Genomic DNA, 16785 nt, shown 5'->3' with positions numbered 1-16785 from the left:
CAAAGGACCTTATGAAAATGCTGAAGGAAGTAGGTACAAAAGAGTCCTATTTCAATACAACCTGAAAGGCCGCTCAGCAAGGAAGAAGCCACTGCTCCAAAATCACCATAAAAAAGCCAGACTACGGTTTGCAACTGCACATGGTGACAAAGATCGTACTTTCCTCTGGTCTGATGAAACAAAAATATAACTTTTTGGCCATAATGACCATCATTATGTTTGGAGGAAAAAGGGGGATGCTTGCAAGCCGAAGAATACCATCCCAACTGTGAAGCATGGGGGTGGAAGCATCATGTTGTGGTGGTGCTTTGCTGCAGGAGGGACTGGTGCACTTCACAAAATGGATGACATCATGAAGAGAAAATTATGTGGATGTATTAAAGCAAAATCTCAAGACATCAGTCACAAAGTTAAAGCTTTGTCGCAAATGGGTCTTCCAAATGGACAATGACCCCAAGCATACTTCCAAAGTTGTGGCAAAATGGCTTAAGGACAACAAAGTCAGGTATTGGAGTGACCATCACAAAGCCCTGACCTCAATCCTATTGAACATTTGTGGGCAGAACTAAAAATGTGTGTGTGTGCAAGGAGGCCTACAAACCCGACTCAGTTACACCAGCTCTGTCAGGAGGAATGGGTCAAAATTCACCCAACTTATTGTGGGAAGCTTGTGAAAGGCTACCTGAAACAATTTGAAGGCAATGCTACCAAATACTAATTGAGTGTATGTAAACTTCTGACCCACTGAGAATGGGATGAAAGAAATAAAAGCTGAAATAAATACTACTATTATTATGACATTTCACATTCTTAAAATAAAGTGTTGATCCTAACTGACCTAAGACAGGGAATTCTTACTCGGATTAAGTGTCAGGAATTCTGAAAAACTGAGTTTAAATGTACTATGTTAACTTCCGACTTCAACTGTATGTATTGAAAGTAAAAGTAAAACTATAAATAATTTCAAATTCTCTCTATTAAACAAACCAGATGGCACCATTTTCTTGATTTTTTTATTTACAGATAACCAGGGGCACACTCCAACACAGGCATAATTTTCAAATTAAGCATTTGTGTTTAGTGAGTCCGCCAGATCAGAGGCAGTAGGGATGACCAGGGATCTTCTCTTAATAAGTGTGTGAATTGAACCATTTTCTTGTCCTGCTAGCCATTCAAAATGTAACAAGTACTTTTGGGTGTAAAGGAAAATGTATGGAGTAAAAAGTACATTATTTTCTTTAAGAATGTAGTGAGGTACAAGTAAAAGTTGTCAAAAATATCAATAGTAAAGTAAATTACAAATACCTGCCAAAACTACTTAAGTAGTACTTTAAATTATTTTTACTTAAGTACTTTACACCACTGATTACAGATTGGATCAATACAACATACATGGTCCTGAATGAGGAATGCCCAGCCCCCCACTCCTTCCCCGTCAGACAGTGCATCACATTTTGCACCTTCTTACACTTTCTCACCACTCTCTCGATGTGTTCTGCCAGGTCAGCCTAGTGTCAAAGCACACTCCAAGGAACCTGAAGGCCCCCAACGTCTCCAAGTTTCTCCCATATAACCTCAAGTGTACCTCATCTCTCACTTTTCTCTTGGTAAAGAACACTATCTGAGTTTTCTCTACAGAGAACCTAAATCCCCGCATTAATGCCCACCACCCACCGCTCAATTGCTTCCTGTACCTTCCTGAATATGTATGGCACATTTCTTTCACTCTTCCATTAGGCCCCATCATCTGCACATAACGACCTCCCAATATCCGGCTGTACCCGAGAGTAAACATCATTGATCATGATTAGAACAACAGAGGACTAATCAAGCGCCTCTGCCGTGTATCGTTATCCACCAGGTAGCTGCCTGATAGAGACTTCTCTACCCTCACCTGGATAGACCTTCCAAACAGGAAATCCTTTACCCAGTTGTAGATTCTTCCTCCTACCCCCATAATATCAAGCTTGATTAACAATCCCTCCTTCCACATCATACACCTTCTCCACATCAAAAAAGACAGCTACAACAGTCTCCTTGTTCACCTGAGCCTTCCTGACCTCTGCTTCTAAGCAGATCACTGGGTCCATAGTTCCCCTCCCCTTCCTGAACCCACTCTGATGTGGCGATACTAGCCCCCTGCTCTCCAGGAAGTAAGTGAGCCTCTCCGTAATCATCCGTTCCATAATCTTACATACATGTGATGTTAAAGCTATTGGCCGATAGCTTTGGTAACACTACTGCCTCCTTCCAGCTGCCTGGTAGTTTCCCCTCCTCCCACACTCTGTGTACATCACCAATGCCTTATCCAGGGCCTCAGCACTTAGATGGGTCACATGGGCCTCCCGAGTGGTGAAGTGGTCTAAAGCATTGCATCGCAGTGCTAGCTGTGCCACTAGAGATTCTGGGTTCATGTCCAGGCTCTGTCGCAGCCGGCCACGACCGGGAGACCCATGAGGCGGCGCACAATTGGCCCAGCGTCATCCGGGTTAGGTCATCGCCCACTAGCGACTCCTGTGGCTGGCTGAGCACAGTGCACGCTGACACAGTCGCCAGGTGTACGGTGTTTCCTCTGACACATTGGTGTGGCTGGCTTCTGGGTTAAGGGGGCATTATGTCAAGAAGCAGTGCGGCTTGCTTGGGTTGTGTTTCGGGGGATGCACGGCTCTCAGCCTTCACCTCTCCCGAGTCTGTACGGGAGTTACAGCGATGAGACATAACTACCAATTGGATACCAAGAAATTGGGGAAGAAAGGGGTAAAACAAAATGAAAAAAATATGGGCATTCATTTACACCCTCAGTCCTATCCAGCACTCCAGGTTGCTCCTCTCTCTTTCTCCCCCTCTGCCCCTCTGATAAATTTGCTGAGCTAGGCACTTGGAAAAACGTTTTGGCATTAATCTCTGCCTTCTCTTCATCTGTTACAGCCACACTGGATAATCCCACTCCCTTCTCACCCCACTCATCCTATTAATCAACCCCCACACTTCTCCCACAGGTGTCGTCCTTCCAATGGTGTCACAGAACCGACGCCAACATGACCTCTTTGCCTGAAGGATAGTTCTCCACACCAGGGCTTGGGCCTGAAAATACTGAATCAGAATGCAGTACTCTAAATGCCCTGTTCCTACTCCTCACCATTTCCCCGCACTCCTCCGTCCACCATGGGACTGCTTTCCTCCTCCTCCTCCTCCTCCCTGAACTCTTAGGTATAGTATCAGTACCTGCCCCCACTAAAGCGTTTCTCACCCAGTTATTCATAATATCCACATCCCCACTCCTATCCACCCGAGCCATCACCTGCTCACTCAGCTCCTGAAACGGATCCCACTTTGCCCTTCCAAACACCCACCTGCCTACTCCAAATTCCCATCCCACCTCCCCACCTATCATGTAGCACTAGGTAAATAGAAATCATATTGTGAGGGAAACCCACTAAGCATGTGACGTCAGGCCACTTCTTTGTTTTGGTCCTCCGTCTGAGGAACCTGACCTCTAAACCCTGAAACGTATTGAGTTAGATATACAGTAGCAATCAAAAGTTTGGAGACTTACTCGTTCGTGGATTTTTCTTTGTTTTTTCTACTTTCTGCATTGGGGAACAGTGGTGAGGACAAACTGTGAGGTGGCGCATGTGGAGTTATGTGGTGACCAGGAAGTGTTGAACAAATCAAAATATATTTTTTATACCTCAGCCTTGGTTTCAATGTCCCCAGACTAGTCTATATTTGACCCAAACATAGACGTTCAGATTTGGTCCAGACCGGCCTTAATTTAGCCCAAACATAGACTATATAATTGGTCAAAAAATCTAAACCAATCATAGATATAAATGTTTCACAAGATTGGATAGCACAGTACAGTAAAGCACGGCAGAGTACAGTACATTACAGTAAAGACAAGTAGAGTATAGTACAGTAGAGTAGAATACAGTACAATCAAGTAAAGTAAAATATAGTGTACTGTATTGTACCCTACTTTAATGTACTCCACTGTACTAAATTAAACTGTAATGTACTGTACTCTACTTTACTGAATAAAACTGTATTGTACCGTATCATACTGTATTGTACTGTACGCTTCTGTGCTCTACTGTACTAAAGTGTGCTGTACTGTAATGGGATGTTCAACCTTGTGAAACATAGCCTAGACGTCTGTGATTCATTCAGATTTGGATCTGGTCTACACCTGCCAAATTTGTACTTGTTTTGGGGCGGAGTTTATTCAAATAATACCCCGCATGCATTGCAAGTGTTTGTTTTTACATTTACATTTTGGTCATTCAGCAAACGCTCTTATCCAGAGTGAATTACAGTCAGTACATTCAACTATGATAGATAAACAACAATGTACTGTATCACAGTCAGAGCAAGAAAGAATACATCTGTAACCGTTACTCAGAATGTTATTGTTGTTGAAGTGGTCTTTTGGTTTATTCTGTATAATGCACTACTTTGAATGTTATTGCTATCAGTTTAAAAGCTTTTGAAAAAGCTAAAGTAAGTGACAGATGAGAACAATACTAAATATTATGTTGCAATCGTCAGTTAGCAGGGGGCAGTAATTTGATGTTTCAATGAAAAACGTACCCAAATAAAACTCCCTATTTCTCAGGCCCAGAAACTAGAATATGCATATAATTGTCAGATAGAAAACACTCTAAAGTTTCCAAAACTGTCAAAATATTGTCTGTGAGTATAACATAATTGATATTGCAGGCGAAAACCTGAGGAAAATCCAGAGGAAGTACCTCCTATTTTGAAAGCTCCCTGTTCCATTGCATTCCTTCCCTCCATTTAAAGGGATATCAAGCAGATTCCTTTTCCTATGGCTTCCACATGGTGTGAACAGTCTTTAGACATAGTTTCAGCCTTTTATTCTGAAAAATGAGTGAGAAAGATCACATCGCGTCAGTGGATGGCTGGGTGCCAGCAGAGTTTTGCATGCGCGAGCAGCTTGGAGCAGACATTTTCTCTCTCTCTCCTATTGAAAAAGCTACGGTCCGGTTGAAATATTATCAATTATTTATTGTAAAAGCAACCTGTGGATTGGTTATAAAAAACGTTTGACATATTTCTACGAACTTTACGAATACTATTTGGAATTTTCGTCTGCCCCGTCGTGACCGCTCGAGCCTGTGGATTTTTGAACATAACGCTCCAACCAAATGGAGATATTTTGGAGAAAAATCTTTATGGAACAAAAGGAACATTTATTGTGTAACTGGGAGTCTCGTGAGTGCAAACATCCGAAGATCATCAAAGGTAAGCGATTCATTTTATTGCTTTTCTGACTTTCGTGACCAATCTACTTTGATGCTAGCTGTTTGTAATGTTTTGTCTGCTGAGAGAGATGTCCTTACATGCTTTCGCCTAGAAGCTTTTTTAAAATCTGACACACCAGGTGGATTAAAAAACAAGCTAAGCTGTGTTTTGCTATATTGCACTTGTGATTTCATGAAAATAAATTATTTTTAGTAATTTACTTTGAAGTTGGCGCTCTGCAATTCAGGGGATGTTGACGAAAATGATCACACTAACGGGATGGGTGCACCAAGAAGTTTTAAGAGGCATGAAAAATTATTATTGGGATATAATGCTTACTTCATTGAGAATGTATAGCAGTTTAAATACGGAAAGGTATAAAAAAAATACCTATTTTATACCTAAATACCTACGTCCGTATAAGACATTTTCGACATCAGTACAAGACATATTTTCGACGTCAGGAAAAGACGTCTTCTAACGTTTCATTCAGTATCTGAAATGCACGTGATGTCAACGTCTAGAAAATACATATTTTCAACATATAGGCGTATAAAAAATAAATTGTCAATTGAAAAACAAATGTAAAGTTTATTATATCAGTTTTGATACAGCATTAATTACAAGAGACTCAACTGTTATAACATTTAGCTAATCAAGTGGTACAAATTTATTAAACAGCCTATCTTCCCATAATTTGCACAAGGAACATGTTTTCGTATTATTCTATGAAGGCATACTGCACTATATGCATTCATGTAGTAGATTTAACTAAACTAAATCACATCAATTCCAGCAGGGAATATTTTCCATGTCCAGGGATAGCATTGAAGCTCATTGAAAGCATTAATTTTTTTATCATGCAGAAATAACTGATCAGTTTTCCACAAGAGGGCATGAAATGAATGACATTTGTGAATTATCCTGCAAACGGCTTTTCCAGCACTTACATTATAATGCAGGGAAATTGGGGCACTAACACAACGCTTATGCAGTTAAGGCCCACTAGGATCTCAACAAAATCTATTTGCATCAATAAAACATTGACATTTTTAAAAACTATCTCCTGCTTTATTACGGTGAACTGCAATGAGAGCTTTTCGTCCTCTTGCTCTGTCGATGGCAGGTGCTCTGCAGGTCATCTCCATTGTATGAACAGGGTAAGGCAGGAGAGTGTCTCAGTCCTGGTGATGATTAGTGTTGAGGGACTCAACTCCGGCTCCATAGGATCAGAGAGTGGTGCGCATTAGCCTCATGACTCGTTGGTACAGCTGCTGGGCAACTGTCATGAGATTCCTAAAATGGTTTGTCAAAAGAACACAAAAGACATGGGCAGTGAGTGGTGCCAAGCACAGCAAATGGTTCAAGCCAAGGTTCTGTTTAACATGCTGTAGTAAATATTGAGTAAAGATTACTTCATTATAAATCTATTAATTATTTTATGAATAATTACCCTAATAACCCAAATAAAAAAATACAATACAAAATAGATTGTCACATACACCAGATCAGTGCAGTGAAATGTGTTGTTTTACAGGGTCAGCCATAGCAGTATGGCACCCCTGGAGCAAATTGGGTTAAGTACCTTGCTCAAAGTCACATCAACTATTTTCTAAACTTAGGTATTCAAACCAGGAACCTTCCAGTTACTGGCCTAACGCTCTAACCACTAGGCCACCTGCCGCCTAATATGACCCTAACCGTGAGTCTTTTAAGACATGGGAAACAGTCACTCAGTAGCCACATATTCCATCTTCTTTTTACATCCCATATTGTTATACTGTATGTATTTCATTCTCTATCAAGCAAGTAAAGGTACGGCAACACATACAGAACAGAAGACATGCCACTACCTCAGATCTTTGCAAATTACCCTCAGATAAACAGATAAGACATTAACACAATTACACACACCATCATGACTAAGACATTTCTGCCCCTCACACAAATACAAACATACAGGCAAACACACATATACACTGAAATACACACACACATATTGACACCGACTCACCGAGTGCTGATGGAGCCACAGTTGTTGCGGTTGGGGTTCAAGCAGAAGAGCGAAGCGACACAGTAGACACAACACAACAAAATGGACAGCAGTCGTCTCTTTAAAGTCATCTTCAGTACAGAGGAATCTCGGGTCAGCTTCAGAGGTCAAGCCCAAGACAGGAGGTAGTCTATTCAAAGAATAATAACACCTTCAAGATGTTTCTGGCCAAGGCAACCCGTAGGTGAGGAGTGGGCAGTGCTAAGCGTAAATAGGGTGAGAATGACTACTGGTACAGGGGCAGTGGGCACAATTACTGCTGACCAACAGAAGTTTTGAATGGCACTGAAAGGTCTAGTAGGGATGAATAACATTCCCACATTGTATGTCTGTGGGAGCCAGAGATTATTGTGTTTTTTCCCCCTTTGTGATCAAAAGGGGATCTTTACTCTACATGAAAAGATCACTGTGTATTTGTATTTTTGTATTTATTATGGATCCCCCTTAGCTGCTGCCGAGGAAGCAGCTACTCTTCCTGGGGTCCAGCAAAATTAAGGCAGTTTGTACAATTTTAAAAACATTACAATACATTCATAGATCTCACAACACACGGTGAGCCCTCAGGTCCATACTCCACCACTACCACATGTCGACAGTACTAAATCCATGTGTATGTATGTATAGTGCGTATGTTATTGTGTGTGTGGGTGTATGTGTCTGTGCCTATGTTTGTGTTGCTTCACAGTCCCAGCTGTTCCATAAGGTGTTTTTTAATCTGTTTTTTAAATCAAATTGTACTGCTTGCATCAGTTACTTGATGTGGAATAGAGTTCCATGTAGTCATGGCTCTATGTAGTACTGTGTGCCTCCCGTAGTCTGTTCTGTACTTGGGGACTGTGAAGAGACCTCTTGTGGCATGTCTTGTGGGGTATGTATGGGTGTCCCAGCTGTGTGCCAGTAGTTTAGACAGACAGCTCGGTGCATTCAACATGTCAATACCTCTCATAAATACAAGTAGTGATGAAGGCAATCTCTCCGCCACTTTGAGCCAGGACAGATTGACATGCATATTAATTAATATTAGCTCTCTGTGTACATCCAAGGGCCAGCCTTGCTGCCCTGTTCTGAGCCAATTGCAATTTTCTTTAGTCTTTTTTTGGAGTAACCCTAGATTGGGGCGGCAGCATAGCCTAGTGGTTAGAGCGGTGCACTAGCAACCGTAAAGGTTGCAAGTTCAAATCCCCAAGCTGACAAGGTACAAATCTGTCGTTCTGCCCCTGAACAAGGCAGTTAACCCACTGTTCCTAGGCTGTCATTGAAAGTAAGAATTTGTTCTTAACTGACTTGCCTTAAATATAGGTAAAACTGTCATGGTCAAAACATATTGATGCAGTAGTAGCTAAAATGGGGCGAAGTTTGTCCATAATAAAGTGATGCACTGCCTTCTTAACAAGGCAGGTTCTACAGGCACTAGTTTTGTCGCACCTTGACAATGTTAAGGTGCGAGCGACAACACATACGTTTTTCCAGCAGCAGACTATGATCGATAATGTCAAAATCTGTATTTGATGAGACCCTGGTGATATTGTTTGGACTGACCTGGTTGTTGCTGAGGGTTAAAACGAGCAGCAGGAAGTTCAGAAATAGTCACAGAGAGAGAGAGAGAAGAGAGTGTAAATGCATACACTTATGAGGAAGTTGGGTAGTAATTTATGCAGGGTAGATTTGTCTCCCAAAGCAATGCTTCCCATACGTAAAACAGAAGTAGTTGACTGATAACATACAGTATACTGTACATGTATGGAGATTCACGTCATCCTGTCTGGCAAATATACACTTTCTCTCTCTTTCTTTCTCTCTATTGGTTATTTTGCCTCTCAGTTTGTTTAGAGCTGTATAAATACATACATAAAACACTTAGCCATGATGAGACACAGATACAGTGGTTAGTCACAGCATATTCTGTACAGCACTGTGAGTTGTGTGTCAAGATGAAGAGGCTTCTCAAGATGAAAATTCCTTCTATACCTCCTTTTTGCTGAAACTCATTTTAGACACTAGAGGAGCCAAGACAGCAGATAGTCTTTATTGATTATAGTACTGTAAGTGGGAGTAGATGTTTTTTTATAACTTCTTTTGTGCCTTGATTTGGATTTTTTTTTAAATTCTGTGTGTTTTCTAAAGGACCCACATATTAGTCTACAGACAACTGCCAGATGGGTCTTCCCAAAGCAGATTGGTCTTCCCAAGAGACATGCCACAGAAAACTCTTCCTCTCTTTCCTTACTGCCCTACTTATTGACATCAATGGATGGGCAAAAATAAAATCACTAATGACTTTATGATAAAGATACAAATGGTATCAAAAGCAGATCTATCTTAGTGTAGTGTAGTGTTGATGTTTGTACTGCAGACTACTGTCATTAACCCAGATTCAGTGGTCGTGGTGAACCCTTGTGGAAAATGGCCCAGTCATCCCGGATGTCTGCACCAGGGACTCTCTGAGGGGACTGGGATGATAACCAGAGAGCAAGCTGGACAAGGGTCGGATGCAGAGGAACCACAGCTACAGACGAGAGAGGAGGGGAGATACTTTGCCCTCTGAGGAGCAAAGGCACATCGGGAGTGGATGAGTACCCATTGAACATTCTTCATTTTTTCCTAAAGAGCTTTTTACTTAATAGCTCAGGTTATCGTTGTGGAATTTATTTCTGTTATACAAGGAGTTTGACAGAGAAAGACATTAAGTACAGTTCAAAGAGGAACAAATTGGTATTTGGATACCAATATACAACAGAAGGAGTGGATGTTGGTGGATATAATTTATTTGTTTTGGGGGGGAATCTCTCAGATATACAATACTTAGATCTTGTAAAGGACTCAATGGCAGCTTACAATAAGACAGGCTGGATGGGAGAGTCGGGTGCCAACCTCACTGCCATGATGCCAGGTGTGAGACTCATACTAACCCCTGTTGTATACACTTTCATGACACCAGAAATGATGGGATGGGTCCTGAGTGTGGCTTCTCTTCTCATCATCTCCACCAACCTACTGGTGGTGGCTGCTCTCTTTCAGCTGATGCGCAGGAAGGGCAGTCAGAGCTGGTGCTTCGTGCTCAACCTGGCCCTGGCAGATATCCTGGTGGGCCTGGCTATCACTGGCATTGTCACAGACGTGTTTCAAAATTACAATACCGTGAACAATGGAACTATTCCAAATACTCAACCGCTACTCCTGATGCACTCCACACAGAAGACCAAGTGTTTACTCCGCATGGCCTTCATCATCTCCCCCTCAACTGCGTCCATCTTGTCCATGTTCCTGATCTCTCTGGACCGCTACGTGGCCATCAAGCTGCCGCTGCGCTACTCCCAGCTCACTGGGAGGTGGACCGTGACTGGGGCCCTGGTAGCACTCTGGATGGTATCCCTCACCGTTGGCTTCCTACCAGGTGGAACAACTAACCTCAATTATCTTATTTCAGAGGGGACACATGTCCCTAACAACAGGGTTACGTTTAAATTCAGGGGGATAAGCTGAGACTCAATTTCTGAATTTCAATGTGCTTCCTGAATAGACTAAATTAGAATTGACCCCAACACTGATTGTTGATCAACTTGATAACGAACATCATTATTTTAATTTGAATATTCAAAATACTATAAATATAGAATGTTATTATTCCCCTCTGCTCCACAGGCATGGCATGGCAGCTCCAGCAGGGAGACTTTGAAAGCAGCAGCCTTTGCACCTTCTTCTCTGTCATCCGTCCCAAAGGCATCATTGTGGTGTTCTGTGCCGTCTTCTTCCCCGTCCTCTCTGTCTTCACCTACTTCTACCTGGACATTCTGAAGATAGCTTGCGGCCATCAGAGGCAGATCCGCCAGGCCCGTCAGGCCGGCTCCAGGCTGCCCCAGCGCAGCCGCTACTGGGGCCACATCAAGGCCCTGAGGACCGTGGCTCTGTTGGTGGGCTGTTTCACCCTCTGCTGGTGCCCTTTTTTTGTGGTGTGTGCAGTGCAGGTGCTGTGTGAGGCCTGTGAGTTGTACAAGGTGCTGGAGAATGACCTGTGGCTGCTGGGGCTGTCTAACTCCCTCATCAACCCTCTGGTGTACGCCTGCTGGCAGAGGGAGGTGCGGCTGCAGATCGGGGCCCTCTTCTGCTGTGTTAAGGACAGGGTCAGGAACACAGCCGTGTTAGAGGCTAGTGAGAGATGTCAGACAGAGCTGCGTATACCCACTCATACTGTTATATCTGTGGACGATGCCATGAGCCTGGACCCCACCCTTCACACGGTCACCAGTGAAGAGGGCCACACTGTACCGTTTTCTGCCTCAACCCCCTTGTGAATGACTTAGACATTTTGAGAACATCTCATTGAGGTTGATCGAACCAATTTGGAAAATGCTTAATGTGGCAGCTTAGAGCTTTGTCCATTTCTGGCAGAAACAGTTCACGTCACGTCTAGCGACAGCAACTTTCTGACATAATCAATCAAATGGGGAAAAAATAACAGAGTGAGATAATGGATGTGGAGACATCATGGAACCTAAACCATGGAACAGATGGGCTTATTTGCTTTTTTTGCTCTGTTTCCTCCACTAACCTAATTGATATTATCTCTGCCAAGTATGCACTTTGTCCCTCTCTGCATTCCCATCAACCTCACTGTCTATGTGTGTCTGAGAGGTGTGTAGGTGTTTTGAAGGGGAACAGCTTTTGTGTGTACACATGGTTGTTCCCTGATCAGTCAGGGATTATATATTTTTAAAAATTGACAAAGTATTTAATTTCTTGGGAAAGTAGTGTGTATTACTACCACCACTAGGGAGGTACATGGTAAATGTGTTTTATTGCCAATACTTCCTACAAAGGATTAACTCATAATGTCAATGTAGAATTGCTTTATAATTTTCTCATAAATTACCATAGTGGAAATATATGATAAAACCTTGATATGAGGTAGGTAGAATATTATTGTTAGAATGGTTGCTATTCAAAATAAATGACAGAATGCTTGGATGATTGATTATTCATTCATGAGCACTTCCTTGTCATATAAACACTTATTTTTAGGATAAATAAGTTCATATTTTACAACTAGCCAATAAAATTACACTTTGTGATATGAGGAATGATGGTGCTATAAAAGTAGATTTCATATAGAAAAGACATAATAAAAGTCAGTGTTTAGGCCAATGCGGCCATCAGTGGCATTGAAGAGAGCTTTTGCTTAATCACAAAATACCATTGGAATTGAATAATTGAATTGAATATTGAAATGCAGTTGTTCTGTGGGACTTGTTTGTACGATTTCTATAATAAAAGTTGTTCAATACTGAGAACAAGGGAGCATGCCTTTGAACTACACCTCCCACAAACCCCTGTACGTAGTATGACGCGACGGAAACTGATGTTGGTCAGGGGGGCTCCATTTTAAAGTTAGCATCGTATTTGCGTTCATGATAACTTCATAATGAAGTGAGTATAAGTGACCGATTATGTGTTTTACATTTTGTATCGGCTGTAATGATTACCTAGTTACCCACTGAGGTGTAATGGGGTGGTCATGTGAAGAGGTCTAGCTAGCCAGCTAACGTGTACTGCAACATCAGTCAACATGGCTAACGTTAGCTTGCTAGCTAGGTTATAATGACAATAATGTTAACGTTAAATGAATACACACTACTATATATAACTGGGTGGTTCGAGCCCTGGATGCTGATTGACTGACAGCCGTGATGTATCAGACCTTATACCACGGGTATGGCAAAACATTTATAAGGCTCCTCTTGGGGTTGTGGTATACTCCGCAAGAACAGCTCTTAGCTGTGGTATATTGGCCATATACCACACCCCCTCGTGCCTTATTACTTAAATATATTATGGTCTGTAGTTCCTCATGAGACAACCCCATGGGGGGTTAAGGAAAAAGCAAAGACAGGATCAGCAGAGATAATATTCTGCATTCTATTGCAAGTTAAACTCTATCCTTTCGTCCTTCTCCATCTCTCTTGTGTCCTGCAGTCCCCTAACCAAGGTGAAACTGATCAATGAGCTGAATGAGAGAGAGGCCTCATTGGGGGTGAAGGAAAATGTGTCATGGCACTGAGTATAAGGATAGCGCCTGGATTTTCATCGGTAAAAGGCTGTGTCAAAGACACCCCTGCGATTGAATAGGATTGATCCAAACCCTGCTATTACAGCCATGTTTAAGGTGTACTGTCAGCTGACCAGTTGGTGGCATCAAAGTAGTGTTTTTTAAATTGTATTCAGTCAGTGGCTTGCTCTCTAGTCCATCTCACCAGCAGTTATAAGCCTGTTTCTAACTTCAGTGCCTCTGTTTTAACCTGCAGGTGGGTTTCCATATGAGCTGACGGAAGGTGACATCGTCTGTGTCTTCTCTCAGTGAGTCCCATACATACACCCCTTCCTCCAATCACTGTCCTTTCTCTCCCCATTCTTCATCGTCTGTGTCTTCTCTCAGTGAGTCCCATACATACACCCCTTCCTCCAATCACTGTCCTTTCTCTCCCCATTCTTCATCGTCTGTGTCTTCTCTCAGTGAGTCCCATACATACACCCCTTCCTCCAATCACTGTCCTTTCTCTCCCCATTCTTCATCGTCTGTGTCTTCTCTCAGTGAGTCCCATACATACACCCCTTCCTCCAATCACTGTCCTTTCTCTCCCCGTTCTTCATCGTCTGTCTGTTTTTGTCTATACAATTACGTCTTTCCATGCTTATCTTCCCCTATTCCCTCTTAACCTTCCCCATTCTGAATAAATGAAGTGTTCTTTGCATTAGATTAGGTGTGTTCCTGCTTCATGTCTGTCTGCAGGTATGGAGAGATGGCCAACATCAACCTAGTGCGTGATAAGAAGACGGGTAAATCCAAAGGCTTCTGCTTCATCTGCTACGAGGACCAGAGGAGCACCATCCTGGCTGTGGATAACTTAAATGGGATCAAGGTAAAGAATGGCAATCACTCAGAGCTGAGAAGGAGAGAACAAGAGAGATTGAGACTAAACCAGTAGACGTGTATAAATGAAGGTTAGACGATGCAAAAGATGTAAATGACTCTTTGTGTTGTGGTCTGTCTCTCGCTCTCTGTCGGTATCTAGATAAAGGGGCGGACCATCCGAGTGGACCATGTGCTGAACTACCGCCCTCCCAAAGACAATGAGGACATGGATGATATCACCAAGCGCCTGAGGGAGGAGGGCTGTGCCCCCAAACTACCTGACCCTTCATCCTCCGAGTCCGAAGAAGAGGTGCAGTACGCCGTACCCGCGAAGAAGCCCAAGAAAGGTGAGACGAGACTAATTGAGGTCCAGGTCTGCTGCTTGTGTCAGCCTCATTAGACTGGGGATTTGAAATGCAAGAACTTTCGGCAAAGTAGAATGAACACTGAACAAAAATATGAACGCAACATGCAACAATTTCAAAGATTTTACTGAGTTATAGTTCATATAAGGAAATCAGTCGATTGAAATAAATTCATTAGGCCCTAATCTACAGATTTCACATAACTGGGAATACAGATATGCATCTATTGGTCACAGATACCTTTTTAAGAAGGTAGGGGCGGGATCAGAAAACCAGTCAGTATCTAGTGGCAGATGAATGACACGACAGTGAGCCTCAGGATCTCGTCACGGTATCTCTGCATTCAAATTGCAATCGCTAAAATCCAATTGTGTTCATTGTCCTCAGCTTATGCCTGCCCATACTATAACCCCATCTCCACCATGGGGCACTCTGTTCACAATGTTGACATCAGCAAACCGCTTACCCACACAACGCCATACAGGTGGTCTGCCATCTGCCCTGCACAGTTGAAACCGGAATTCATCCGTGAAGAGCACACTCCTCCAGCTGGCCAGTGACCATCGAAGGTGAGCATTTGCCCACTGAAGTGGGTTACGACACAGAACTGCAGTCAGATCAAGACCCTGGTGAGGATGACAAGCACGCAGATGAGCTTCCCTGAGACTGTTTGACCGTTTGTGGAGTAATTCTTCAGTTGTGCAAAACCACAGTTTCATCAGCTGTCTGGGTAGCTCGTCTCAGGCTGGATGTGGAGGTCCTGGGCTGGCGTGGTTACACGTGGTCTGCGGTTGTGAGGCTGGTTGGAAGCACTGCCAAATTCTCTAAAATGACGTTGGAGGTGGCTTATGGTAGAGAAGTGAACATTTAGTTCTCTGGCAACAGCTCAGCTGGACATTCCTGCAGTCAGCATGCCAATTGCATGCTGACTCAACTTGAGACATCTGTAGCATTGTGTTGAGACAAAACTGCACATTTTAGTGACCTTTTATTGTCCCCAGCACAAGATGCACCTTTTTAATGATCATGCTGTTTAATCAGCTTCTTGATATGCAACACCTGTCAGTCAGGTGGATGGATTATCTTGGCAAAGGAGAAATGCTCACTAACAGGAGAGAGAGATGCTTTTAGTGTTTATGGAAAATGTCTGGTATCTTATTTCATCTCATGAAACCAACACTTACATGTTGCGTTTATAGTTTTGTTCAGTATAATTGCAAGGACACGAGGACACCCGAGTAGTGGAGGATAATTTGGCTGTCAGTGTGTCATGTTCATATACTCTTACCTGACCCTCCATCTTTTCTTTAATCTCCAACCCAGACAAGAAAGAGAAGAAGAAAAAGGAGAAGGCTCTGAAGGAGGATAGGAAGCAGAGGGAGAGGCTAGCCCAGACTCACTCTCTCTCTCCCCCTAGGCCTGCCCTGGCAGTGAGGGTGAAGCAAGAGGAGGACCTGGGCTATGACAAGTACAGCCAGCGGGGGGCGCCAGAGGAGTGGCTGGGGGCCAGGGAAGAGAGACCAGGGCCTGGGGCAGAGCCACAGACACACACAGGCAGGTGGACAGAGGGTTCTGAAATCGCCATGGGGAGAGGGAAGGAGAGAGAGAGAAGCCCAGGGAGGATGAGAAGAGGAGAGATGGAGGACTGCAGTTGGAGAGCAAGAGGACAGGCAGGAAGGAGAGAGAAAACCAAGACAGGGATAGAGAGAGAGACAGAACTAGGGAGGGAGAAAGAGAGAGGGACAATGAGAGGAACAGAGCGAGGGACTGGGACAGGGAGAAAGACAGGAAGAGAGAGACAGAAAGAGACAGGTCAAGTAAGCACAAAGAACACAGTCGGGAGAGAGACCAAAGGAGAAAGTAACATTAGTGCCTTGATTGTAGTCAAGACAACTGGACTGAGTGAAATCTTATTCTTTCCTTCACTATAGAAAGTCAGCAGGAACTGGGACCATGGAACTAATATGATTGGTTGTTTTATTGTTAGTATTTGTCATAAGCCATATCAAGCCTGTTGATTCCATATTCTCTGTAATGTGGAGACTGAGCCAAACAGTGGATGACGACTTGAGTCATGAGAACATGGCCTGTTTCCACAACAGCAGCACAGTTCAATCAGAATTTTACCCTCAAACGGCTGTACAATGATTTACTGTTGTAAATAAAATGAAGTGTTTTTTACAAAGAGATTTTGT

General features: G+C 43.0%; 2 protein-coding genes across 17 annotated transcripts; both read left to right on the top strand.

Annotated features, from left to right (window-relative positions):
* Window positions 1-10222: 10222 nt before the first annotated feature.
* Window positions 10223-10953, top strand: LOC118390156 (glucose-dependent insulinotropic receptor). Its single transcript, XM_052457050.1, has one exon. It carries the CDS (start codon window positions 10247-10249, stop codon window positions 10799-10801), a length of 555 nt encoding a protein of 184 aa, XP_052313010.1. The 5' UTR covers window positions 10223-10246; the 3' UTR covers window positions 10802-10953.
* On the top strand, window positions 10829-16779 carry LOC118390153 (RNA-binding motif protein, X-linked 2-like). Of its 16 annotated transcripts, none has more exons than XM_052457047.1 (7): window positions 12602-12742; window positions 13289-13402; window positions 13618-13669; window positions 14103-14232; window positions 14386-14572; window positions 14978-15159; window positions 16008-16157. In XM_052457047.1, exons 2-6 carry the CDS (start codon window positions 13357-13359, stop codon window positions 15148-15150), a joined length of 588 nt encoding a protein of 195 aa, XP_052313007.1. In that variant the 5' UTR covers window positions 12602-12742; window positions 13289-13356; the 3' UTR covers window positions 15151-15159; window positions 16008-16157. The 16 variants fall into 16 exon arrangements, 13 of the variants coding, with proteins under 13 accessions (XP_052313007.1, XP_035636317.2, XP_052313008.1 ...); XM_035780424.2 differs by having other exon boundaries at window positions 15914-16062; XR_008060528.1 differs by having other exon boundaries at window positions 12603-12742; window positions 15075-15159.
* The last annotated feature ends 6 nt before the right edge of the window (window positions 16780-16785 follow it).

The sequence above is a fragment of the Oncorhynchus keta genome, chromosome 11 (genome assembly GCF_023373465.1).
Source record: "Oncorhynchus keta strain PuntledgeMale-10-30-2019 chromosome 11, Oket_V2, whole genome shotgun sequence".
NCBI classification, from domain to species: Eukaryota; Metazoa; Chordata; class Actinopteri; order Salmoniformes; family Salmonidae; genus Oncorhynchus; species Oncorhynchus keta.
The sequence above is the reverse complement of the archived record's forward strand: the minus strand, read 5'-3'. Positions and strand labels throughout refer to the sequence as shown.

Bases quoted from the DNA above. Each gene is read 5' to 3' on its own strand.
- LOC118390153 (XM_052457037.1), top strand. From the start codon at position 13,357: ATGTGTCATGGCACTGAGTATAAGGATAGCGCCTGGATTTTCATCG. The intron at 13,670-14,102 runs GTGAGTCCCATA...GTCTGTCTGCAG, and splicing joins ATCGTCTGTGTCTTCTCTCA to GTATGGAGAGATGGCCAACA. The intron at 14,233-14,385 runs GTAAAGAATGGC...GTCGGTATCTAG, and splicing joins ATAACTTAAATGGGATCAAG to ATAAAGGGGCGGACCATCCG.
- LOC118390156 (XM_052457050.1), top strand. From the start codon at position 10,247: ATGACACCAGAAATGATGGGATGGGTCCTGAGTGTGGCTTCTCTTCTC.